This window comes from Hyperolius riggenbachi, chromosome 8 (assembly GCF_040937935.1).
Source record: "Hyperolius riggenbachi isolate aHypRig1 chromosome 8, aHypRig1.pri, whole genome shotgun sequence".
Lineage (NCBI taxonomy): Eukaryota > Metazoa > Chordata > Amphibia > Anura > Hyperoliidae > Hyperolius > Hyperolius riggenbachi.
The window spans coordinates 209,032,595-209,059,323 of NC_090653.1; the positions used below are offsets into that span (position 1 = coordinate 209,032,595).

Genomic DNA, 26,729 nt, shown 5'->3' on the forward strand with positions numbered 1-26,729 from the left:
ATTTCCGTCAGTGAGGCCAAATATACAGCTAAAACATTCACTGGTCAGGAAAAACTAAAACCACCTGCCTTATATTGTATTGGTCCCACTTGCATAGCTAAAACAGCTGTGACCTATCAAGGCTTATGGTGCCGATACACAATACAATAAAAACGTTCGATTTTCCCGTTTATTCGATCTAAATGATCGAATCGAATGAAAGTTGAAAATATTTTTTTTTTCAGATTAAGAAATTCGAACAATTATCCCATTTTTTCGAGAAAAATCGGATCGGACATGCTGGAAAAATCTTTATATTCGATCTAACAGAATAATCAAACTAAATTATCTAATCGAAAAAAAGTGAAAAATTGTACCATGTATGGCCACCTTTAGACTCCACAAGACCTCATAAGTCCTGTAGTATCTGGTATAAAGACATGAACAGCATCCCAACTGTGCACATCCCACAGTTGCTCAGCTGTATAAACCGGTTCTGGACGGCACTAATTGAGATCTACACCCTGTCTGGGAGCTGTTATTCCTGCCAGGGTGTAGATTTCAAAGACCCCATTCAGTTGCGCTGATTTTGACGTTTGCGTTGTGTCTTCTTTGCAGCCCCCTCCCTCTGCTGCCATTATGACAGCAGAGCTCTGTGTGCTGGTCAGACCCCGTGATTGATGTGAGCCAATCACAGTAATTACAATTTACAGATAGGGAATGGATGGCTCTACTCCTTAAGGGGCCAAAACAGTCCAACTCAGAAGTGGCAAATTCTGGATTTCGATATACTACTATTTTTCTACAATAAAAATTATGATAAAATAGCTTTCTTCTGTATTACTTGGACCGTACACTACCTATTCTTCTTTTCCTTTAAGTTTCCTTATGGCGAAGTGAGAGGCTGGAAATACATTATGTATTAGACCAAGCCACCTTCTTCCATTGTTCTATGGCCCAGTTTTGATACAGACACATTCAGCAGGGTTTAACGTGGGCACTCTGGCCGGTCACTGGCTATGGAGTTCCATGGTCAGTAGGCTGTCCCGGACTGTTTCTCTCATGATCAGGGTTAAAAGGCCATTTTTATTCATTTATTTTTCTCTGTATTCCCATTGAAGAGATCTCATTCCCTTGTTATTATTAAAGCGGACCTGAACTCAGAACTTCCTTTCTTCTCTAAAAGATAAGTAACAGCATAATAACCTGTTAATAACCTGTTAACCAGCATAATTAGAAAACATTTATTTGTTACAGCTGATACAAATCCTGCAATACATCTGTAGTGGGTCTACTTCCTGCTTTCATGGAAGCTGACATAGGGTTAACATCCTATGTTTACAAATTAGCTGCTCTGCCAAGGCAGCCAGCTAGGACAGCTGAGAGATCAAATTACAGTTGTGATTAGACACAGATGAGGGCAAGGCCAGATTTACCATAAGGCACTGTAGGCCTGATGATAGAAAGGCGGCTTACTACCTGAGTGCCTCTTTCCCTCCTTCCCTATGCAGAGTCCTGACGAGAGTGTAAATAAGCGGTTACACTCCCTGCTCTCGGCATTCCACTGACAAGATCTCCCTTCAGCCAGGGGCACCTCTAGCTACTTAATACTGAGGTTCCTCTAGGGGGCACTGCTAGCTACTAAATATTGAGGGTACTTTTGGCAGAAGCAAGAAATTTGGGCGCATGTGGCAAATGGACAAAAAAGGTGCCGCCATTCACTCCCATAATAAATATCGTTTGATGGGCGCTGAACAGGGAAAAAGGGAGATTATTAACGTTTTCAAACGCCGCCCCGGGGATTTTTAATGTTTTCTAACGGCACTTGTGATGATTTAAGTTTAGAAAATGCGCCCGTGACGAATAACGTTTACAAAAATACTAAACATATTTATCATATTTAACTAAAACATTTTATATTTTATCCCTTACTGTTTGTAAAACATTATTATTCACAAAAAAAAGCGATCAGTACGTAACGTAAATTGTAATATATTTTTTACAGTCACTATTTGTAAAACATTATTCTCCACATAATAAAGCGATCACTAAGGGGGATTTTAGGGTGAGGCACCACCAGGTGGGTCTTAGGGTTAGGCACCACCAGGGGGGTCTTAGGGTTAGGCACCACCAGGGGAGTATTAGGGTTAGGCACCACCAGGGGGGTCTTAGGGTTAGGCACCACCAGGGGAGATTTAGGGTTAGGCAGCACCAGGGGGGTCTTATGGTTAGGCACCACCAGGGGGGTCTTAGGGTTAGGCACCACCAGGGGGGGTCTTAGGGTTAGGCACCACCAGGGGATCTTAGTGTTAGGCACCACCAGTGGGGTCTTAGGGTTAGGCACCACCAGGGGAGATTTAGGGTTAGGCACCACCAGGGAGGTCTTAGGGCTAGGCACCACCAGGGAGGTCTTAGGGCTGGGCACCACCAGGGGGTCTTAGGGTTAGGCACCACCAGGGGAGATTTAGGGTTAGGCACCACCAGTGAGGTCTTAGGGTTAGGCACCACCAGGGGGGTCTTAGGGTTAGGCACCACCAGGGGGGCCTTAGGGTTAGGCACCAACAGGGTAGATTTAGGGTTAGGCACCACCAGGGGGTCTTAGGGCTGGGCACCACCAGGGGGTCTTAGGGTTAGGCACCACCAGGGGAGATTTAGGGTTAGGCACCACCAGTGAGGTCTTAGGGCTCTTTCACATTAGGGCAGATTTTCTGCGTTTCAACGCAAAGGATAAAGTTTGCGTTACCCAAGGTGAAATGAAAGTCCATAGACTTTCATTTTAGCTTTCACATATAATGCAGCCTTTTTGTGCGTTGCGTTCCACTGTACCCAGGCGCAGTTTTTTGGCCAACGCTAGCTTTATGCGTTACAATGTTAGTCAATGTAAAACGCACACTATGCGCGTTTTTAATCCGTTAACGCAGGCAATCAGTCCCAGAATGCAACAGAGGAACAATGTAGAAAGTTGACAACTAAAAGAAAAAAAAATTACCTGCGTTTTTCTATGTGCAGTAACGCATTGAAAACGGATTAAAAACGCACACTCACTGCAGTGCAACGCATATCAAAACGCAGTAAAAGGCATACAACAAAACGTATGCTTTGAGCGTTCTCCAACGCAAGCTCTGATGTGAAAGAGCCCTTAGGGTTAGGCACCACCAGGGGGGTCTTAGGGTTAGGCACCACCAGGGGGGTCTTAGGGTTAGGGACCAACAGGGTAGATTTAGGGTTAGGCACCACCAGGGGGTCTTAGGGTTAGTCACCACCAGGGGGCTCTAAGAGTTAGGGATAGGTACAGGGAGGGTTCTGTGTGAGAGTAGGGTTAGGTTTAGTTGTAGTAAAATGTTAGTAATATTTACTAATGTTTTACAGCAGTTATTACGAACACACTTATTTTTTTTTTTCATCCTTATAAACAATATTTTCAGATTTTATTACATGAAGAAACAATAAATGTTGGTTATTCACAATAATATACAATTATATATACGATTAAACATTTTATTTTTTTTTAACAAACGTAATTATAAGTTTCACTTTTAAAACAGGGAAGATTATCTTTTTCTCAATTTGCGATTTCATACACATTATGAAATGTTTTTTAATTTGTGAAACATTATTTGTAAACGAAATACAACACAATATTTTTATAAATGCTATTACCGCTTATCGTTTATACCCCGCGCCCTTTTTCCCCGATGCCCTTTTTGCATGTACGCACTTTTGGCTGCCTTTAAAGAGACTCTGTAACATTAAAAACATCCCCTGGGGGGTACTCACCTCGGGTGGGGGAAGCCTCCGGATCCTAATGAGGCTTCCCACGCCGTCCTCTGTCCCACGGGGGTCTCTCCGCAGCCCTCCGAACAGCCGGCGACTGTGCCGACTGTCATTTCAATATTTACCTTTGCTGGCTCCAGCGGGGGCGCTGTGGCGGCTTTCCATTCCGAACTACACGGAAATACCCGATCTCATTCGGGTCCGCTCTACTGCGCAGGCGCAGGAGACTTGCGCCTGCGCAGTAGAGCGGACCCGACGGCGATCGGGTATTTCCGTGTAGTTCGGAATGGAAAGCCGTCAGAGCGCCTGCGCAGGAGCCAGGAAGGTAAATAATGACGTCACCGCTGCCCGGACTCCACGGAGGGCTGCAGCGAGACCCCTGACGGATGGAGGACGGCGTGGGAAGCCTCATTAGGATCCGGAGGCTTCCCCCACCCGAGGTGAGTACCCCCCAGGGGATATTTTTATGTTACAGTTCCTCTTTAATATGCATTGGAAGTAAGGGAGAAGTGACAGCTGGGACAGGCAGCACATTTGCATTGCAGGTAGGTTGTGCTTTGTAGGTTCATGGAGGGCAAAGTCTAAGGTGCCAATACATCTGTGCCTTCAGCCTCCTGTAAGGTAAATCCGGACCTGGACGAGGTAGAATTAGTCAGGCTAAACTCTACAAATACATACAGGGTGCATTTCTCTATGATTTCCAGCTGTCATGTGCAAGATCAGGTTCACTTTACACCACGCTCTTCATTGGAAAGGACATATTTCCCTTCTAGAGTAAGATACAATTCTGACAGAGGTTCTAACTATTGAAAATACAAACTTGGCTACAATTTGGCTTTAATTAGATACTTTACATCAAGCTGCAAGGAATACAACAACAAAAGTTCAGTTTGCTCATTAATACTCACCTCATATAAAAGGCAGCCCAAAGACCAAATATCTGACTTGAAATTGTAGCCATTTTCATGTATTCTCTCTGGGGACATGTAATAAGGTGTTCCCACTGCAATAAAGAAAAGGCAGGTCATTAACTGCACAATGATAAAGTGTTTGCTATTGTATCAAGTTCTGCTATGCAAAGTTTTTAGTGTCACTTCATCTTACTTTTTCTCCCAGCAGCACAAGTGACCTTTTATGGCCAAAGAAGAGAAGTCATGTCAGGTGCTTTAGAGATTACTGAAATGAGCATTGTTTTAGACCAAGCTCATTTAATCTGCATGCTACCCAAAAGTATGAGGAGTGCAAATGGGTCCCATATCACCACATGTATTAATTTACTTATATTACATTTACACAGTACTGACATACAGTATTTCCCTTGCATTTTACAAAGAACATAAGAATTAACATCACAATCTGTCCCTCAGAGGAGCTCACATTTTAGTGTCCCTTCCGCAGTCCAGAGAAATGGTGTAGCTACAGGCCTCTGGGCCCCAGTGTACCTAACACCCCCTCCCCCAGTGATGTAGCTGAGGAGATCTAGGTTTGAGTGTGAGTTTTATATCTGGCCTCTTTACTTATCAGTTTGATAATTATTACCACTACTCAAAGCATATATAGAGGTGTTATTTGGCACCACAGCACCAATGAAAAGCTACTACAGCAGTTAGTGGGCCCCTCTGGTTCAAAGTTCCTGATGCGGTTGCAACCTCTGCACCACTTATTGCTATGCCACTGTTCCAAGGCCAACGAACCTAGCAGTGGGTTTTGGATTATAAAAGTAAATCAGAGAACCCAGAGGAAAAGCATACAAATATTGAGAGAAGGTGAAAACTCCATGCCTCCCTGACTGGGATGTGAACTAAGGCCGGCTTCACACTGTGTGGCTGCGTTGATGGAGCAATCAGATGATCACATAGCACCGCAAAGCTAAAAATAGCCTTCAGGGATTACCGTGTTAATACGCGGTAATCTCCTTTCTGGCTGAAAGCCAAGCAGGAAGTGAAGCTCTCCAGAGCTCACTTCCTGTGGCTGAAAATTTAATCGTGCGGAAGTGTATTGAAAAAATATGATTCTGCGTATACAAGATGCAACGTGAATGCAAATTTAAAGAGACCCAGAGATGAGATATATTGCTGTATTTTTACTTACCCACAGCTTAGTCCAGCCCCATAAGCATGGATGTGTCCCTCGGCGGCCTCCTCAGCGCCACCGTTCAGCCGCAATCTTCCCCGATAAGCAGCTCAGTGACGTCAGCGGCAGACCTTCTGCGCATGCCAGAAGGCCCGGCTGACGTCAGAGTTGACAGCGGCTGAACGGCGGCGCTGAGAAGGACGTTAGGGACACACCCATGCCTATGGGGAACCCCCGGGTAAGTAAAAAAACAGCAATTATCTCTCATCTCTGGGTCTCTTTAAAAACAAAAACCTGTGTCACCATAGAATAACATGACTTCTGTTTAATTGACTCGAGTATAAACCGAGACTTTGCTTTGGGGGCCATTTTAGGAGGCAAAAAAATCTCAATTGTTCACGATAATTGAAAACCTGTCAGCAAGCGTTCAATCAGGATAAAGACACTTACTGTAAGTGACAACTACCTACATAGTCAGTTACAGTTCCTTTTACTCTGGGACAAATGTACATGTTAAACATATGTGTATAAATGTATTTTAATGCATTTTAAATTTTATAGTCTGAAAAATAAATAGCACCCATGTCAGTGTGATGTAAAATCTGGTTCATTCAGTTTCCCTACAGAGAAATAATGACCTTTTAAACTTTTGTGCAAACCACTTATCAGGAGTGTTTGTTCAACCAGATGAAAGGGTTTTGGGTTATAATTACTGAGCAGATTCTGTAATTCTCCAACTGCACAGATAAAGCACTGGTTTATAAACCCTTGCAATTAATAAATAAAAAGGGTACACAGAAAAGTTTTTAGCAGGATTGATACTGTTTGTAGCCATGTTTATCTCATCATGTCACTCTGGTATGCTTTAAAATTATACGTAAAGAAAAATAAATTTGCTGCACAGTTTCTGCAAGTAATATTTTTAGTATTTAAGGACTGCAAGCTAAAAAAATTAATGTAAAAAAAAAAAATAACTTAAAATAAAGAATATTGCTGGTTACAGGGACAGCTTGCCTAGCCCTAAGTAACATTCCGTTTTTGATGGCACGTAGAAAGAGCAGTTTTTCCAGCAAATATGACGGTCCATGCATCGTACTCTGCTGCGCTACTGGGGTTATCATTATATCATTCGAAAAATGGGGTGACACAATTCAGATAGATTAGGAAACCACATAAGCAGCTGATTTAAGGGACACTCTACAGTCCTAGCTAGCAGTCTGGACTGGGAATGTGAATGGAATCAGTGACAGGAAGAAGAGCCTGACAAGGCTGATGCTCATTAGTACAATCACATCCATATTTATGAGAGGGATTAGCACACGTGATGGACAAATGTCTGCATGCTACCACTGCTGAACATGCTACCACAGGGGCAAACGACAATACCGCCTTGACAACACAAAGCTCAACGCAATACATGTGCTCTCATGCTCTCCGAGAGGGGTTCACAGCATACTGACAAATAATTACTCCCTGTGGGCCACAGGGAACTTTTCTGGGGTAATTATATGATAGGGGGCATCATGCTGAAGTGCCTTATTGCCATTACAAAGTGATTAATTCGTCTTCCCCAGATTTACCGTTCTGTGTTTATGTTTAAGCCAAACAGCAATAGAGTCAATTTTCAGCCAGCACAGAACACAGTGCGCCAATCAATCAGTTTTTACATGGTGATCATAATGAAGTTTGTAAAGTACTGTATCAGCCAATGATCAGAGGAGAAGTTGTAGGGAATAGTTACAAAAAAAAAAAGTTTAATGTAAAGACATTAACAGTAGTTAGGTGCCTTTTCGGGGGAAACTGAAGATAAACAAAAAAGGGTTGATGGTTCACGTCTCACACAGTTACACCGGTGCAATGGCCTCATATAATCTGGTTTATGTTTTCCAAGGGACATTAAACACATAATTGATAAGTGTACCATTTTGTAAGTTATCATAAACCTAAAAAGATTTTTTTTATGTGTTATCATCTCAGCTGAATGACAGTCTTTCACACAGTCTGTCACAGTTCAGAGCCACAATCTATGAACTACTGACCTTTTTTATATTGATTCCCTGCACTCATGCCTGGTACACACCATGCAATTTCCCATCAGATAAATGGGTCGATCATTTCCGACAGTTTAATTTTCTGATCACTTCCATGCAAATCACTAAGAAAAACTATTGGAAATCAGATCGGACCTGTCAGAAAGGATCTATTCCACCTATTCTGATGGGAAATTGCATGGTTTGTACCAGGCTTCAGAATCTATTCTCTGTCAGAGTTTTATGGCTGTATTTAGTTATCAGTGAGGGTTATGCTATAGTCTGACTAGGTACAACTATTGACACAAAAGAGAAAGAGTTGGCCCTGCATAAACCGCACCACAAGGTATTAAAGTACAAAAAATAGCCTTTATTGAACCATACCAACAATAAAACCATTTAACCCTCCTGGCGGTTTGCAAAAAATCCGCCAGGGGGCAGCAAACTCTTTTTTAAAAAAAAAAAAAATTTCTTTTCATGTAGCGAGACAAAGTCTCGCTACATGATAGCCGCAGCTCAGCGGCATCCCCCCAGCCCCTCCGATCGCCGCCGGCGATCGGAGATCAGGAGATCCCGTTCAAAGAACGGGATCTCCTGGAGGGCTTCCCCCGTCGCCATGGCGACGGGCGGCATGACGTCATCGACGTCGTGACGTCATTGGGAGTCCCGGCCTACCCCTTAGCGCTGCCTGGCACTGATTGGCCAGGCAGCGCACGGGGTCTGGGGGGGGGGGGGCGGCGCGGCGAGCGGAGGCACCTAATCGGTGCGGAGCGGCGGCGATCAGACTGCACACGCAGCTAGCAAAGTGCTAGCTGCGTGTTGCAAAACAAAAAGTGTACAAATCGGCCCAGCAGGGCCTGAGAAATCCAACTGCGCGGCATAGCCCGTGCTCAGCACGGGCTTACCGCCAGGGAGGTTAAAAACAAATCACACAATATAAAATAAATAATGCCCTCAACAATAGCACAATGAATACTGAATAGTATATCTATAAACACCTACAAGGTATGTAGTGATGATACAGTTGTATGCCAGTATCAGTGTAGAGGTAAAAGAGTGAAACAGAAGGGATCCAGAAATGAAAATGGATCAGCCTGTGAAAGTGAAATTCACCAAGTCAAAATTGAGTGATGTTCAGACCCTATATCCAAGATGGATGGAACGCCCAAGTGTAGGGGCCAAGCGAGGCCAAACAGTGAAGAATATAGAGCTCAGAAGGTCGAGCATGAGTGAGAAGCTTACCGGCATGCAACTGGATTAGTGTGTGGGAGCCATCGCGATTCGCCGCAGTAAGCGGCTTCTCCCACACACTTATCCCTCCGTACAGTTGCATGCCGGTAAGCTTCTCACTCATGCTCGACCTTCCGAGCTCTATATTCTTCACTGTTTGGCCTCGCTTGGCCCCTACACTTGGGCGTTCCATCCATCTTGGATATAGGGTCTGAACATCACTCAATTTTGACTTGGTGAATTTCACTTTCACAGGCTGATCCATTTTCATTTCTGGATCCCTTCTGTTTCACTCTTTTACCTCTACACTGATACTGGCATACAACTGTATCATCACTACATACCTTGTAGGTGTTTATAGATATACTATTCAGTATTCATTGTGCTATTGTTGAGGGCATTATTTATTTTATATTGTGTGATTTGTTTTTAAATGGTTTTATTGTTGGTATGGTTCAATAAAGGCTATTTTTTGTACTTTAATACCTTGTGGTGCGGTTTATGCAGTGCCAACTCTTTCTCTTTTGTGTCAATTGTTACAGTATTGCTGGCCTTTCTGCACACAACGTTTGGCATATTGTTATATAGCATTAGCCTGATACGCAATATCATTTTTTGATGGTGCTTGTCCGCTCCTCGGTTTCCGTTTGACTAGGTACAACTAGGGAGAAACTGTCATTTCTATATCTGAATGTTTACTGCCTGGTGCACACCATGGCAAGGATCGACAGGTCAAATGGATAATTTCCGACTCTCCGATCAAGTTTCTGATGGCTTTTTTCATCGGAAAATCAATCGGAAAAATGAGGCTTCATTTTTAAACAGCAGCTGTGACAAATCTGCTTTGTTGCAAACAAAGTTAAAGTGGACCTGAACTCATAACTTCCTCTCTGCTCTAAAAGATAAACAACAGCATAATAACCAGCACATCCTGCAATAAATCTGCAACGTGTCTACTTCCTGCTTTCATGGAAGCAGATATAGGGATAACATCCTGTGTATACCAATGAGCTGCTCTGCCGAGATCAAATTACACTGGTAATTAGTCACAGATGGGAGGGAATTAGACAGGCTAAACTCTCTGAATACATACAGGGTGCATTTCTTTTTGTTTTTCTTCTGTCCTGTACAAGAGTTCAGATCCACCTTAAAGGAATACTTAAGGCAAAAAAAAAAAAATGACATTTACTCACCTGGGGCATCCCTCAGCCCCCCGAAGCTGGATGGTGCCCTCGCAGCCCCGCTCCGATCGTCCTGTCCCCGCCGGCGGCTACTTCCGGTTCGGCGACAGCCGCCGACAGGCTGGGAACGCGGCTGATTTTCCGCGTTCCCAGCCGCTGCTATCACCCTCTATGCTGCTATAGCGTCTATATATACGCTATAGCAGCATAGAGGGTGATAGCAGCGGCTGGGAACGCGGAAAATCAGCCGCGTTCCCAGCCTGTCGGCGGCTGTTGCCGAACTGGAAGTAGCCGCCGGCGGGGACAGGACGATCGGAGCGGGGCTGCGAGGGCACCATCCAGCAGCGGGCTGAGGGATGCCCCAGGTGAGTAAATGTCATTTTTTTTTTTTGCCTTAAGTATTCCTTTAAGGTGTAACTGTCAGGCATAAAATCAAAAATCAATTCTTTATTTTTATCTGGTAAACAAGTAATAAGCATGCTAACCAGGCAATCCAAAAGTTAAAATCACTGTAAGGCCCGGTTCACACTTGCGGTTTTGTAAAAACCGCACCGGATGTCCGGACCGCACCGCATCCGGACCGGACCTGATCCGTACGGTTCCTATCCGGATCCGGTCCGGATCCGGTCCGTTTGCATCCGGTTTCCGTGCGGTGTGAACACGGTTGCGGTCCGGATCCGGTGTCTTAAGGAGATATACATCCTGTAAATACCTGGGGTCTGGGAGGTCAGCAGAAGGGTCTGGGGTCATTGTTGGAGACAGGTGGACGTGTGGAGACCATCCGTGGATACAGAGACTGCAGTTGGGACCATGGATCCAGGCATTTTTTACTCGTAAACCTGGGAATTCTCTCCTTCCTGTTGTTCGCCTCCTGACATATCAGACATGTTGCTGCCAAAAAGAGCTCCAGCATGAAATTGCTGCTGCCCCACTAACGCTGGGCCCATGTGGTCCCCATCCAAAATGCATAGGAAGTGGGGTAGAACGTCCGGTTTTTGTAGCCAGTGTGTTGTGCGCTCTCCGGCTCTCATTGCTTTGTATTGGCCGGATGGTGCAGTCCGGCTCCGCTCCGGATACGGCTGCCGGAGGAGCCGGACCAAAAAATAGCGCATGTTGGAACGGACGCCGGAGTCCGGATCCGGTCCGGCTCCGGTCCGGCTCCGGTCCGGCAGAACGGACGCATGTGAACGGACGCATAGGCTTTCATTGCCATGCCGTGCGTCCGTTCCGTCCGTTCTGAAAGCGGTCCGGCTCCGGCACGGCGATTCCGGACGGCCACCGCTAATGTGAACCGGGCCTTACTTTTCTTGTTGATAAATGATCATTCCCCGGTTTACCTGACTCTTATTTGGTACACATAACATTTGGTACACAAAAAGGAAGTTGCAGGGCATGCTGGGTTGTCCTTTTTTACTTCGCTGTTTCCCATCAGGCTTAACTAATGCAGCCTGATTGGCGGAAGCCTCTGTCCCTCCTGTTTTCTCCTGCCACACCTCTGTTCCTCACTGATTGCCAATATTCCTCATGCTGAGACAATGCACTTTCTATAGTGAAGGGTGAGCAAATCAGGCAGAGGAGAGTAGGGCAGGAAATGACATCAGGATTAGCTTCAAAATAGCCACACATAAAATTGGAGATGTTAAGAAGGAGTTTCTCTTTTTTTACTGTTGAAAAATCACTAAAATCAAAATATGGACAGTGCCATACATTTGTTATGTAAATAAAGCAAGTATTTATCTACTTATATATGTTTTTTACTGGGATAGTATGGCTGACAAGCTCCTCTTTAATGAACTTCCCAGCACTAAAACCTACTCAGAAGCATCAGACACATCCACTCTTTTGGCTCCTATTTTCCTTGAGTCAGTGATAGCAAAGTCATAATACAGTAGTATTTAAAGATGCTCAAGGATCATGTTGCATCTAGAAGGATATGAGTAAACAAACTGAGCTCATAATATGAGCGTTTAATGCTCAAAATTATTGTTCCCCTACAAAACAGGTGTCAGTGATCCACTGCAGTATGTTGGATCACTAACAACCAACCTCTGGATACAATCACTAACCAACCAAAGTGACATGATAAGATAAGAACTTGCCTGTTTTCTTTTTTTTTTTCCTTTAAAGTATTATAAACCAGGGCTAAAAATCACCGTTTCTCAGTTAATATGGCATGCTGTATATTAGCAGCTCTGGACCTATGCTAGCTTTTAGGGACATAAAGGAATAATCTTTTACTTTTTTAATGTTTACAGATGCAACTTCTTTCTTATACGAAAATAAATCTTTACAAACAGGTTTTGCCACAGAGAGGCAAAATTATATATATATTTTTTAGGATGGCTCATTAGGCCAGTGAGTATGGCTTTCCTTGACTTGGGTGCTAGGAAATAAACCACACGTATAACCTAAATTTTAGTTCCACATTCAAAGGAAAAATTGGGCACTTTGAATATTTTAACCTGCACTAGAGAAGGAAGAGTGCAATCTGTTTGCTCAAGACAATACCGTTATTTGTTTGTATCTATAATAAAATCATGCTTTCAGTTCCAAGATATTTCAATGATCTGTATATTCCTTACTGCGGAGGTATATTTCACAGTACAACTATCAGGCCACTACCCTTTCTTGAATCTCTTTGGATGGACTGCTGCTCCAAGTGATGGGATACAAGAATAGTGACTTGTAGGACTCTAGTTCATTCTCATTAATATAATAAGTGCAGCTGTCGCAGAACATCTCATCATTAAGTGGACACAATCATATTTTGGTCTCATTCCGCTTGACATGATCTTAATAGAGCCTGATAAGTATTTTTTTCCTATCTGTAATATATGTATTCAAGTCTGAAGAGAAAACCACTGGATAGGCTCTATAAACACATACTGATATGGGTACAGGCTACAATTTGGTGACTGAGACAAGTAGACACAGTATATGTTTCCTGGACCTGTTTTATGGTAGAATGGGAACTATATTAACATATTTATTTAAAAATGTTTTAGAGGTCAGCTCACCACAGCATGCAGCCATCCAGCTTTTATTGTTTAGACCAGGCATGGGAAAAATTGGCCCTCCAGCTGTTAAGGAACTACAAGTCCCACAATGCATTGCAGGAGTCTGACAGCCACAGTCATGACTCATAAAGGCAAATGCATTGTGGGACTTGTAGTTTCGTAACAGCTGGAGGGCCGAGTTTGCCCATGCCTGGTTTAGACTGATCTAAATATATGTAAGCCAAAAAATGGTTGCTAAGTGTTACCGTGTTACTGTGCATGGCCACTGTGAATTTAACTGTCTAATTAACCTTTTCATGACTGCAAGTAATTTATGTGCTCATGACTACAGTGATTCCATTTTTTAAAGGCATTTAAACTTAATTTAAAGTGGCACTGAAGCAAAAATAAACTTATGAGATAATGATATCTATGTGTAGCACGGATAACTAATAGAACGTTAGTAGCACAGAAAAGAGTCTTCTATTTTTATTTTCAGTTATATAGCTTTATTTATAACATTGCATCATTCTGTCATATTTGCAGTGTAGAAACCACACCTTGTATTTTAAGCTTTAAAACAGAACACAGCTAATGGCCCCCTGAACTGTTTCTTAGCTGTTTAAGCTACAGTAGTTGTAGGAAACTCTGATATAGTGAACCTCTTGATAACATTAACACCATCATCAGGTCCCAGCAACTGTATCTGTACAAGTCTGTATAAATTAACAATGTATGACCAATTCTGATATAGTAAAGTTCTGATATAGGGCTTGATTCACAAAGCGGTGCTAACTGTTAGCACGCCTGTGAAAACCCCCTTAGCACGTCTAAACAAGCTTTTCGCGCATAAAACTTTACGCGCGCAAAACTTTATGCGCGTAAAACTTTACGCGCGTACTGCACAGAGCGCAGGGCGCACCGCGCGAAGTGCCCATTAAAGCCTATGGGACTTAGCGCGCGTAAAACTTTGCGCGCGTAAAACTTTACGCGCGCAAAGTTAGCACGTGATCTGATTGAGAAATCCGGTGCTAACCTACTTAGCACCCTGGTTAGCGCGTCTAAAGACTTTAGACGTGCTAAGTAGGTTAGCACCGCTTTGTGAATCAAGCCCATAGTGAGCTATGTTTCCTGGTCCCTTCGAGTTTGCTATAAAGGGATTCTACTTTATTTAGAAAACTGGACTGAATTTGACCAAGTTGGTCTCCAATACCTCAGAGACGCTCTTTTGCATACATAACAACTCAAGTGTTTTACCTCTTCCTGTACTGAAAACAACATGAGACTTTTTTTCTTTGCTACTAATGTTCTATTTGTTCTGTACTACACATACAATTCATTATCTCATACGTTTATTTTGGCTTTAGATTTGCTTTAAGCAGCAGAATCAGAATCAGAATCATCTTTATTATCGCCAAACACACCGAGTGGTGTGCCTGGAATTGCTTGTGGTTCACATGGCATATACATATAACAACACATAACAACGCATGGTAGAGATAGCAAAGGCAAGCAGGACGTACATACATACATGCATACATACATACATTTAGAGCATCTCAGTATTAAATGGAGTCCTGGGGGGGGGGGGGGAGTGATCGCTACTGTGGGAGTCCATGTTTCAGTCAGAGTTTACAGCTGAGAGGGAGGGATGCCTGGGGCTATGGTGACCCCGGGATGTAGGCCGGGAAGGGGGGGGGGTTTGAGTTCAGTGAGTTCAACAGAAGAACTGCTTGTGGGAAGAAGGTGTTCATGCGCCTAGGGGTCTTGGCGGGGATGGATCTAAGACGGCGTCCCAGTGGAAGGGTCTCGAAGTATCGTCTGCCCGGGTGGGAGGGGTCGAGTAAGATCTTGGAGGCCCTTGTCTTCATTCTTGTGGAGTAGAGGAGATCTAGGGAGGGCAGGTGGGTTCCAATGATCTTTTCTGCAGCTTTTATCACTCTGTGGAGTTTGAATTTGTCTGTAGCGGTTGCTCCTGCGTACCAGACGATGATGGAGCAGCAGAGGATGGATTCGATGGTCGCAGAGTAAAAGCTGGTGAGCAGATCCCGTGACATTCCGAATTTTTTCAGTTAGCGTAGGAAGAAAAGCCGCTGCTGAGCTTTCTTCTGGGTTCTGGTGGTGTTCCGCCCCCATTTGAGGTCGCTTGTTAGGGTTGAGCCTAGGAACCGTACGCTTTGGACTCTGGAGACCTCGGACCCGTCGATAAACACTGATAGGGGGGCCGGAGGGAGTTTCCGGAAGTCCACGATAAGTTCCACGGTCTTTGCTGTGTTGAGAACAAGATTGTTGTCCTTGCACCAGTTGCAGATCCTCGCAACTTCGTTTCGGTAAGCGTCCTCCCCGTTTCTGTCGATGAGGCCGATAAGCATGGTATCGTCTGCAAATTTGATAACTTTGATGGTGTCGGAGGCCGAGGTACAGTTGTTAGTGTACAGAGAAAACAGGAGAGGGGACAGCACGCAGCCCTGCGGGGCCCCGACGTTGGTGGATCTCTCGCTGGAGATGCGACTGCCAAGCTTGACCCGTTCAGTTCTGTTGGAGAGAAAGTCCTTTACCCACCTGCAGAGGAGGGAATCCGCCCCAAGATGCGCAAGGTTGTCGATCAGAATGTCCGGACAGATGGTGTTGAAAGCCGAGCTGAAGTCTAGGAAAAGGACCCTAGCATAGGCTCTTGGACTGTCGAGGTGTTCCGAGATGTATGCCAGGCTAACATTGATGGCATCGTCAACTGATCGGTTTTCCCTGTAGGCAAACTGGAGTGTGGGTCAAGAAGGGTGCGGGTGGAGTGCTTCAGGTGGGCCAGCACTAGCCTCTCGAATACTTTCATGGTGATGGGGGTCAGGGCCACAGGTCTGAAGTTGTTGAGTTCAGTGTTCCCTGGTTTTTTGGGGACGGGGATAATTGTGGACCTTTTGAAGCAGGAAGGGACCTTTCCTTCTGATAAGGATTTGTTGTAGAGGGAGGTGAGGATGGGGGCTAGTTGGATTGCGCAGGTTCTCAAGCAGAGTGAGGACACCCCATCCGGGCCTGAGGCTTTTCTAGGGTTGAGTCTGCGGAGGTGTCGAAGCACATCCCCCTCCTGTACTGCGGTCAGAGCGGGGATGCCCCTGGCCCCTGAGCCATGCAAATAATTTCCGTATGCGAGTGTGACTACAGTGTGGGCTCAGTTATTCATGTGTCTCCTTAACCATCAATGACTGCACTGAGGCAGAACGCTAAGGATGGGACTGTTCTTACAATACAGACTGTAGATTAAACGTTTAAAGTGCCGTATTTTTCGGACCATAAGACGCTCCGGACCATAAGACGCACCTAGGTTTAGAGGACAAAAACCAGGAAAAAAAATATATACGAAAACCTGGTGCATCCATGGTGCAGGGGCATCTTGTGGGTCTTCTTCCAACCTTAATTATTATGTCCCCCTTTTGTCCGTGATCCCTTTGTACTTTTAGTGTCTTCTTGCTGTCCTCTTCTACCCTGCTTGTGTCCTTCTCTGTCCCCATATGTGCTCCCTGTGTCCTTATCCTTTCCCCGTGTCATTATCTCTGCCCCCTGTGTCATATGTGCTCCATGTGTCCTTATATGTGCCTGATGTGCATTATCTCTGCCCCTGTGTCCATATAGCTGCCCCAGTTGTCCACATAGCTGCCCCAGTTGTCCACATAGCTGCCCCAGGTGTCCATAGAGCTGCCCCCAGTTTCCATAGAGCTGCCCCCCAGTGTCCATAGAGCTGCCCCCAGTGTCCATAGAGCTGCCCCCAGTGTCCATAGAGCTGCCCCCAGTGTCCATAGAGCTGCCCCCAGTGTCCATAGAGCTGCCCCCAGGTGTCCATAGAGCTGCCCCAGGTGTCCATAGAGCTGCCCCAGGTGTCCATAGAGCTGCCCCAGGTGTCCATAGAGCTGCCCCAGGTGTCCTTATTTCTGACCCAGGTGTCAATAGAGCTGCCCCCGGTGTCCATAGAGCTGCCCCCGGTGTGCATAGAGCTGTCCCCAATGTCCACAGAGCTGCCCCCGGTGTGCATAGAGCTGCCCCCGGTGTCCTCATGTCGGCTTCCTCGAGCGCTGTCCCTAATCCCCTCTGTCCCGTCTGGCTCTGTGAAGTGTGAGGCTTACCCCATAACGCCGATATGAGTATCGGTAATCCTCGTTGTAAAGCCGCTGAAGAGCTCGCGCTCGCAGTCAAAGTACCGGTAATTCATTCTTCACTTCCGCATACGTCACTAATGCGGAAGTGAAGAGGGAATTACCGGTACTTTGACTGCGTGCGCGAGCTCTTCAGTGGCTTTACAACGAGGATTACCGATACTCATATCGGCGTTATGGGGTAAGCCTCACACTTCACAGAGCCAGACGGGACAGAGGGGATTAGGGACAGCGCTCGAGGAAGCCGACATGAGGACACCGGGGGCAGCTCTATGCACACCGGGGGCAGCTCTGTGGACATTGGGGACAGCTCTATGCACACCGGGGGCAGCTCTGTGGACATCGGGGGCAGCTCTATACACACCGGGGGCAGCTCTGTGGACATCGGGGGCAGCTCTATACACACCGGGGGCAGCTCTGTGGACATCGGGGACAGCTCTATGCACACCGGGGGCAGCTCTATACACACCGGGGGCAGCTCTGTGGACATCGGGGAGAGCTCTATGCACACCGGGGGCAGCTCTGTGGACATTGGGGACAGCTCTATGCACACCGGGGGCAGCTCTATGGACACCGGGGGCAGAAATACTGTATCTGCATAAACAGCCTGGAGGAGCCAGGGGAAAGCAAACTAAATGCCTGGGGACATTGCCGACAAGCAAATCGGAATGTTCCACTACCACTTCTTTAGGGGAGGCAGGTCTGTTTTGGCACATTCGGACCATTAGACGCACCAATATTTTCCCCCTCTCTTTGGGAGAATAAAAGTGCGTCTTATGGTCCGAAAAATACGGTAAGTCTGAAGTAACCCTAATGTAAACTAAGAACACATGATAGGAGATTACCTCTAGTCTAGTGAAACCTGCATGACAATGTGTTTCCCCTAGAGATATGCACACGTAAATGAAATACATTATAATGTATAACCTGTGGAAATTGCTTTCATCATTTACACAGCACATATAAATGAGATTATACATGAGATTAAGGCTCATCATTTTACCCAAGGAATGTGCCGCCGTGGTTTTGGAGCTGAAGAACCGACCAAGTCCAAGATCTCCTAATTTAACCGCTCCGGTGGCTGTGATAAAGACATTAGCAGGCTTTATATCTGTGGAAAATAAACAGCAGTCAAATTTATCTGAACAAAACCACTTTTATGAGATATAAAAATAAATTGTCATCTGGTATATGTTCAAAGACGGAAGTCTATAAGCACGGTCCTAAAAGTTCAGTCAGGAAGGTAAGATTGGTGTGATCTCATGTATAAAACCTTTCTACACTGGATGCAGCTGCATGCAACAAACTCTGCATTGACTGTGCATTGAACTCAAAGAGGCAAGGTCACACATAGGGTGTAATTGATGTCAAAGAAAACTAAAACTCCATACCTAAAGTGACCATTAATGGTACAATTTTTCCTTCAGATTTGATCTTTCGATGCACTTTTTATGATCGATTTGTGTAGAAAACTGCACTGTTTTTGCAGTAAATTCATATGTTTTTTTTTGTGAAAAGGAAATATTATCGAATCGAAAGTTGGATTTTATGATTGAATCGTAATGTAAAACCTTCTTAAATCATTCTCTTAATGGGAACAATCAATAAATGCCTTTTGATTAGCTACAATTGCTTAAATTGCGTCAAAAGATAGCATCTGATGAAAACATTGTACCGTTAATGAGCACCTCAACAGTCCAATGGTCTGTAGAGGTTTGGATTTAGCAGAAATGTATCTACAAGAAAACACATACAACACACTGAGATTAGTGGCGTAGCTAAGGAGCTGTGGGCTCCGATGCAAGCTTTACATTCCCCCCCCCCCCCCCCCCCAAGCACTCTATACATAAAATTGATACGGCGCACCAAATGCTGCCAATGGCAACTACAGTGTCAGAGGTGCAAGAAGGGGATGGGGAACAGTGTGTTAATGATTACCACTATTTAAAGTATCTATAGAAGTGTTTGTTATGAGCACAGGACCAATAGAGAGTTAATACTGTGGTTGAGGGAGGGCCCCTTGGGGCCCGTCTGGCCCAAGGGCCCACATGCGGTCGCAACCTCTGCACTCCCTATTGCTACGCCCCTGACTGAGATGTCTTGCCATCCAACTCTTCATGGGAGGTCCAATGTACAGTGCATATGAACTTACAATGTATTGAACAACAGATTTCCATATCATTGAAACATTTATGCAGGTTGATGATGGTGTGTAGGATACAATTTTCTACCATGTCTTTACTGAATTTAAGCACATATTGAAAAGAAAAAGTACAACCCCCCCCCCCCCCAAAAAAAAAACCCTAATTGTAATGTTCTATTAAAATGGAACTTTAGACATGCAGCAAAACTAAGTAGTGGCCAAATCCATGTATTCATCCTTGCCTGCCTCTGTAGCTCTCTTTTTCCATAAATGCTCCTTCTCATCTGCTGGGTAACTATTGTAATCTCTTATTTCGGTAACATCAAGAAAACATAGGATCAAAAATAAAACAAGGAAAGCCTACTATAGTGAACCCAAGAATTTGAGTGTTAGAATTTGAACCCATGTTTAACTATTTTACTACTCCTGTTGAGGGGGGGGTATATTCAAACTGTACTATATTATTTGTCAGCCTACCTCCTATTTTTCAGATTCTTAATCCGTGCCTTATTGCTGTGTATCTCCCCTATGGACATTTTAAGTATGACATCAGGAGTTCAGATACAGGCGTAACTTTGATATAGACCCCTAGAATTTCAACAGGCCTACAGATTTGTGCAACTGATACCACTGTTTTAATTGTACACAGAAATGGACTCTTTTGAAGACTTGGTGGTAGTGAATCAGGCTACTCTTCATCTTGTTTTTGACATTGAAGAGGATGCTGTATAACAGAATTGCACAAAGAGGCAAGAGATTTATTTTAACTGGATACCAACAATCTAGGAAATTCCGTGGTCAAATTTATATCTACATGACATATGTAATTACTAAAGCCTGTTCTGTCGTAACAAAATCCTACCTCCTCAGCAGCATTACTTAAAGATACAATCAAGGATGCAAAGGATCAAGGGAAGCACACTTTACAAGCGTACAAAACGGTAATTTTTGCACTTTAAAAGTAGAGTTTCCATTTTCATTTGTCATCTTTCTTGGTCGTTTAGAGTTATACTTTAACTTTATCTCTGGCTCACCAGATCCAACAAGACCAGAATGCCAACATGGTGCTCAACTTTTACCATTTACGTCCATAAAGTAATCTCTCTTACCCCTATGGTAAGGCTCAGCACTCGCTCTCTGCCATCCTAATTACAACAGAAAGGAAAATTACACTGGCCAGGGTCAGCTGTCCATTACTCAATACCAATCTAGAAGAGGCTTGGTAAGAAATCACTCTAGGCACTTTGTTGCTTTCATTCCTTACTTCATTCAAGTGCATTACAAGCTTGATCAGGTAACTTTCACAGAAAAACCAAAGTCATGTGTCCCAATGCCCTAAACACAACACAAATTCAAAACTGTGATCGATGCCTTTGTATTCTACACTTCACAGCTAGGCTGTGCAAAGACTTTCAGCAAGGAATCAAAACACATCACCCTCTGACAGTTTCATCAGGTCCAATCACAGCTGAGCTTCAAAGGCCGGATGAAACAAAAATGTTCAGAGATAACAGGATGAACAGACGGCAGCAAAAAAATAAAAATAAATAAAGTTTCCTTAACTAGCGCAGTGCTGGTGACATGTGAGGAGTCAGCGCCTGAAACCAGGGCAACATTAACAGCCTAGAGTATATTGTACGCAATAGCTTAATGAATAATGTCATGTCTGGGTAAGTTTTGAGTGTAATAAAAGTACACTATGGTTTTCACCAATTCAGTTATTTTTCTCATATAATTTTTCTTCAGTCTTTGATAGATGTCCCCACTGGATCCCTTTTGCCTGCTATAAAATTCCTTACTTTTATGTAAGAATCCATCTTTGTTTCTTGAAATACACGGTAGACAAGTTTTCCACCAACGCATTTCTTTGGGGTCTGTAAGCCATATGACAATGCACCCTCCCCCCACCATCCAGTTTCTCACCTGTCACTGTGTGTATGAACACGCAACAGTACGAGGCAATGCACTGCGGAATCTGACAGCAAATTTTTCACATTTTTAGCAAGGCAGTGGCAGCATGGCCTGTGACACACCATCAGTCACTTTAAATAAAAATCCCTTGTGTCTTAGTGTAACTTTATACCTCTTAAGCATTAATGCTTCTCAGATTCAGTAAACTCGGTGCTTTGCTCCTGTTTTAGATGTAGTGCAAAATGATAAATAGTAATGACATGAGAAAGTAAATTCATGTTTCTAAAGATGGTCAGGATTGCTTAACTGAGTCTCTCGCATCTCTAGTTGACATGTTCTCTCTACAAGCGTTATTTACCAAAGCTGCATCCTCTGCAGTTGCAGTTCAATATGGGTAAATCTTGACACCTTAATTTTTTTAAGCTATGCACATAGGAAGGCAGCAGGAAAAGGGACCAAAGAGCTTGCAGATCCGACCTGTCCACATGGTAACCAAAATTGGGGTGGAGGTACCTTTTGGGGGTATTCCTTAATGTTGAGGGGCAATAGGTCAACTGCAAGGAAGTGGGTTTATCAAAGGGGAGCTCACTGTGCTATTTTGTCATGTCCTAAAATAAAGGGGAAATCTGATTGCCATCTCCACCCAGGTTAATGAGTACAACAACTCTTTTTCAGACTTTTTAGTTATTCACGAAAGGTTACATTGTTAACACTTATGGGTGGCAGGCTGGAGACAGACAGCATCGCTAGGCCAATTCCTGATACATTTCATGCTGAAATCTGCCAGGAATTGGCCTCCGGTGATTGGGTTGGCAACAGCTCTCTGATCAGAGAGTCTGTCTGGTCCATCTGCCCATACATCGCTAAATGTATGGGCACCTTAAAGTGGAACTCCAGTGAACATTTTAGTGTTGGCAGGTGATGTAGCTGCTGCATGGTTTTTGGCAGTTGGAAACAGCTGTAACGGCTATTTTCCACAATGCAACAAGGTTCACAGACAGGAAACTGCCCAAAAAAGTAAGTACTTTTCTTGTGGGAGGGGATTCTTGTGGGAGGGGTTTCACCACAATATCAGTCATACATCGCCCCCTGATGGTCTGTTTGTGAAAAGGAATGGATTTCTCATGTAAAAGGGGGTATCAACTACTGATTGGGATAAAGTTCAATTTTTGGTCGGAGTTTCTCTTTAAGTTAGGGTTACTAATAAGAGAGGCATACAAGTTATTTTGAGAAATGGTGCAAATATTTATATACTGGTAGGTTCCTCATCATGTCTTGTGCTCTAAAATCAAGCTATGCTTAAAGGGGAACTGAAGAGAGAGGTATATGGAGGCTGTCATGTTTATTTCCTTTTAGACAATACCAGTTGCCTGACAGCCCTGCTGATCCTCTGCCTCTAATACTATTAGCCATAGCCCCTGAACAAGCATGCAGCAGATCAGGTGTTTCAGTGGTACAGACTTATAAGTCTGATCTGACAAGACTAGCTGCATGCTTGTTTCTGGTTTTAATCAGATACTACTGCAGAGAAATAGACCAGCAGGGCTGCCAGGCAACTGGTATTGATTAAAAGGAAATAAACATGACAGCCTCCATATACCTCTCTCTTCAGTTCCCCTTTAAATGACAGCAATGAATTCCAGCATAACTTAAGTCAGGTACACACATCCAATTTTGATTAGCCAATCATTGGGCAATTTTACGACTTCCATGTATTACTTACACCTGCCAAACCAGTAACCAGGCTAGGTAAGCCTTGATACACCGCAACCAATGGTAGTTATCTTCCCTCCTCTCTCAGATTAATGGAATTTAAGGAAAAGGAGTACGAATGTACTGATGCTATTGTGCATTTGTGCGTGTATACTATTTAGCTGTTATATTTGTAGGCTTATGCATTGAGAAGTAGTGGCTGTATGCACTAAGCACAGTGGCTGTGCTCATGTACAGGCAAGCAGGATTAGGTGTTTATTCTTCAGGAAGAGCAAGTCAGCTGGATATAAGATTACCTCTGTGCATGATCCGGCGGGAATGCATATGTTCCACCGCACTGCACAACTGCACAAAGTACTTCCACACAGTCCTCTCCGGTATTAATCGCTTCTGTTTCTTAAAATACTGTGAAGAAAGGAAGCAAACAAGAATTGTCGTAAGGCAGAGTTCAAGAAAGCCAAGGGTGAAAGGTCAGAGAAAGCTTGAAATACATACGAGGAAAAGTTGGAAATGAACTTGTACGGTGTCTGGCAGAGGTCAGATTAGAGGTGAAAGGTTGGAAAAGGAACAACATAAAACACATTACAGATAGAAATGAATGGAAAAGGAGTAAAAAAATAAATAAAAAATAGAATGCTAAAACAGAAATGCAGAAGGAACGAGGGGGGAGGCAGGGGAATTAGTTTACAAGAAACACATTTTTTATTCAAAACATGATACAATATTCTGTATGAAATGCAGGTTTCTGTTCTATTAATGTGACTTGGTTGCACAAAAGGTTAATATTTATTTTTTAAAATTACATAAGCTTTATGAAGAAATGAATATTCACTATAAGGATAAGCATGAGACCAGCTGCTGTCACTGTGCATCAAGGACCCACAATAACTAGCAATTCCTGGGCATTCCTAGCCTTGTGAGGTAGCTTAACCCATTTACCACGTTCATCAAATCAGCTCCGCAAAACAAAACTCGCTCTGACAGGTGGAGATGCATTCTCACTGTAATGAGCATCTCTTGTCTTAATTACCTTGAACAACATATTTAGCGCCTTAGAACAACACACTGTGACAAATGGAGCGTTTGCCTGAAGCAAATTCTGAAAATTACATTATGAGCTCTCATCAAACTCCAAATGCTCAGTAGAGCTGCCACCTTCCTTCCTTTCACGGGGTTTGAAGGTAAAGGATAAAGCAAGGAAGGAAGTGCCAGGTGATGTCTTCACAATGGAGATCTACTTCAGCAACAGCCTATTTGCATACAAAAACTGAATATTTTTATGTAAGCATCTCCTTTATAACTGGGAAAGTGCCTGGAACAGTAAACGTAAGATAAAAGTGGTGCCAGTGCCAGTGGTGACTGGCAGTGGTCTTACTGCCTCTTCACTGCAGGTGGTGCTTATCAGGTGGCTGGTGAAAGCTTTAGTATGACACTTACAAGACACCATACTATCTGTTCCCAATCTGGGCCAGTAGTTGAATGCCTGCCAAATATTAAATGGGGCGGAGTTGATTCATTCAATATATGTTTAGTTCCTGACCACCATGCCACCTCTTATGTACATGCCATAACTTTGTTACATTACAGTACAGAAGGTTGCGTGGTTTGTGGTATAGGAGTGAGTAGTCAGTGAGTTTTCAATTGTGACTGGGCCACAGTCCAGAGCTCATTCAGCGTAACATTTACCAGATGGCTAATACCTTTCAAACACAGAAAAGATTTTTTAGCATTTGCAATTGTGCGTCTGTTAGTGTGTGCAATTCTACGCATATGTCTGGGAGAAGGGGTATGAGTCCAAGATCCGAAAGGGGAAGGGTATGTCAGGTCCAAAGTCTGTCCTGAGGCCCTTTGGCCTGTAGCTATGCCACCATGTGCGGTCCTCATGCTGTTCTGCCACTCATCTGAATGAGCCTTTAATTGTGCATTAGATTTATAATTTTATATACACAAAGTTTTGTTCATTGAACATAAACCATTTTCCATTATGATTTTTTTATTATTTGGCTGTCCTCCTGTGCCAGTATCATGTAATAAAGGTGCCTATTAACCATTTCAGCCCGCGGGTATTATTCACTTTAAGCATCAGAGCAATTTTCACCTCCCATTCATTTGCCAATAACTTGATCACTTGACGACCAGGAGATTTTTCAGTGATCGGTGCTGCGTGGGCTCTACAGCCCGCAGCACCGATCAGGAGTGCAGCAGGGCGATCAGACTACCCCCCCTTTTTCCCCACTAGGAGGATGTCCTGCTGGGGGGGTCTGATCGCCGCCAGCTGCATTTGCTTAGCAGGGGTGGGGCTCTTCAAAGCCCCCCTTCGCAGCGTTCTCCGCCGTCTCGCCCGCTCCCTCCCTCTCCCTTCCCCTCTGAGCGGCTTCTGCCTATCAGATGCCGGCGATCCCCGGCCAATCAGAGGCCGGGGATCGCCGATCTACGTCACGGCGCTGCTGCGCAGCAGCGCCGTATGATGTAAACAGCAGGGATTTCTTCCCCGCCTGTTTACATTTTGCCGGCGAGCCGCGATCGGCGGCTCTCCGGCTGTTCACGGAGACACCCTCAGTGAACTGTCATGGAAAGGCCGCTCGAACAAGCGGCCATTTCCATGGAAACCCTCAGACAACCAGTTTATGCCAATCGGCGTTAGCTGGTCGTCAAGAGGTTAAGAACCGCAGTGTTAACCCCACCTAAAGACCAGGCCATTTTTAGTTAAATAGGCCACTGCAGTTTTAAGGCCAAGCTGCAGGACCGCACAACACAGCACACAGGTGATTCCCCCTCCCCATTTTCTCTGATCGCTCCCCCAATGTTTTGTTTTTTTATAAATATTTATTTATATTGTTTTTAAATAAAATTTTGCTTTTTTTTAATTTCTTTTACTACCCGCCCTCCCTTCCTCCCCTGGCCAGCCTATCAGCGAGATCGGCTGTGATAGGCTTCAGCCTATCACAACGGATTGCTTCCCTGTGTCCCAGGGGGACAGTCTCCGGAGCGGTGACTGAAGGCAGAGACTGAAGGTGGAGTGGAGTGGAGCCTTCCAAGTAGGAGAAGTGCGCGCAGCCTGCGCGCGATCTCCTGCTAGCCTCATAAATGGCCGTTCACGCCAATCAGCGTAGAGCAGTCCTGGGGCTGCCGTACTGCTCATGCCAATTAGTGTGGAGCAGTCGGCAAGTAGTTAAAATAATACATGCTACCATAATTAAAACCTATGCATTTTATTTGCCTATTAGTCCCAGTTATAACACCATTTTTTTCAGTTTTGCATCCATCACTATTTACAAGCTTATAATTAAAAACGTTCACAATATACCCTCTTTACATGCATATTAAAAAAGTTCAGACCCTTAGGTAACTATTTATGGGTTTTTTTTTGTAATTTTTTTTTTATTTTATCATAAAAAATTTTATTTGGGAATTTTTGGGTGTGGGAGGTAAACAGTAAGGCAGCAGCCGCCTGGATGTGACAATCACGTCCAGGCGGCAGGATTGGTTAAAAAGGACGTCCCATAGACAAACTGTTTTCGTTTGGCAATAACTGTATAAAAAGGGTGCCACGT

General features: G+C 44.2%; 1 protein-coding gene across 7 annotated transcripts in view; it reads right to left on the reverse strand.

Moving 5' to 3' along the window:
* The window catches only part of NEK6 (NIMA related kinase 6), a 345,606-nt gene that overhangs the window by 25,044 nt on the left and 293,833 nt on the right, over positions 1-26,729 (reverse strand). For all 7 annotated transcript variants that reach the window (XM_068249732.1, XM_068249735.1, XM_068249736.1 and 4 more), the window contains 3 exons: positions 23,472-23,580; positions 18,412-18,519; positions 4,662-4,756 (listed from right to left, as the gene is read on the reverse strand). In XM_068249732.1, coding sequence (XP_068105833.1) covers positions 4,662-4,756; positions 18,412-18,519; positions 23,472-23,580 — 312 coding nt within the window. The remainder of the gene's footprint in view (positions 1-4,661; positions 4,757-18,411; positions 18,520-23,471; positions 23,581-26,729) is intronic.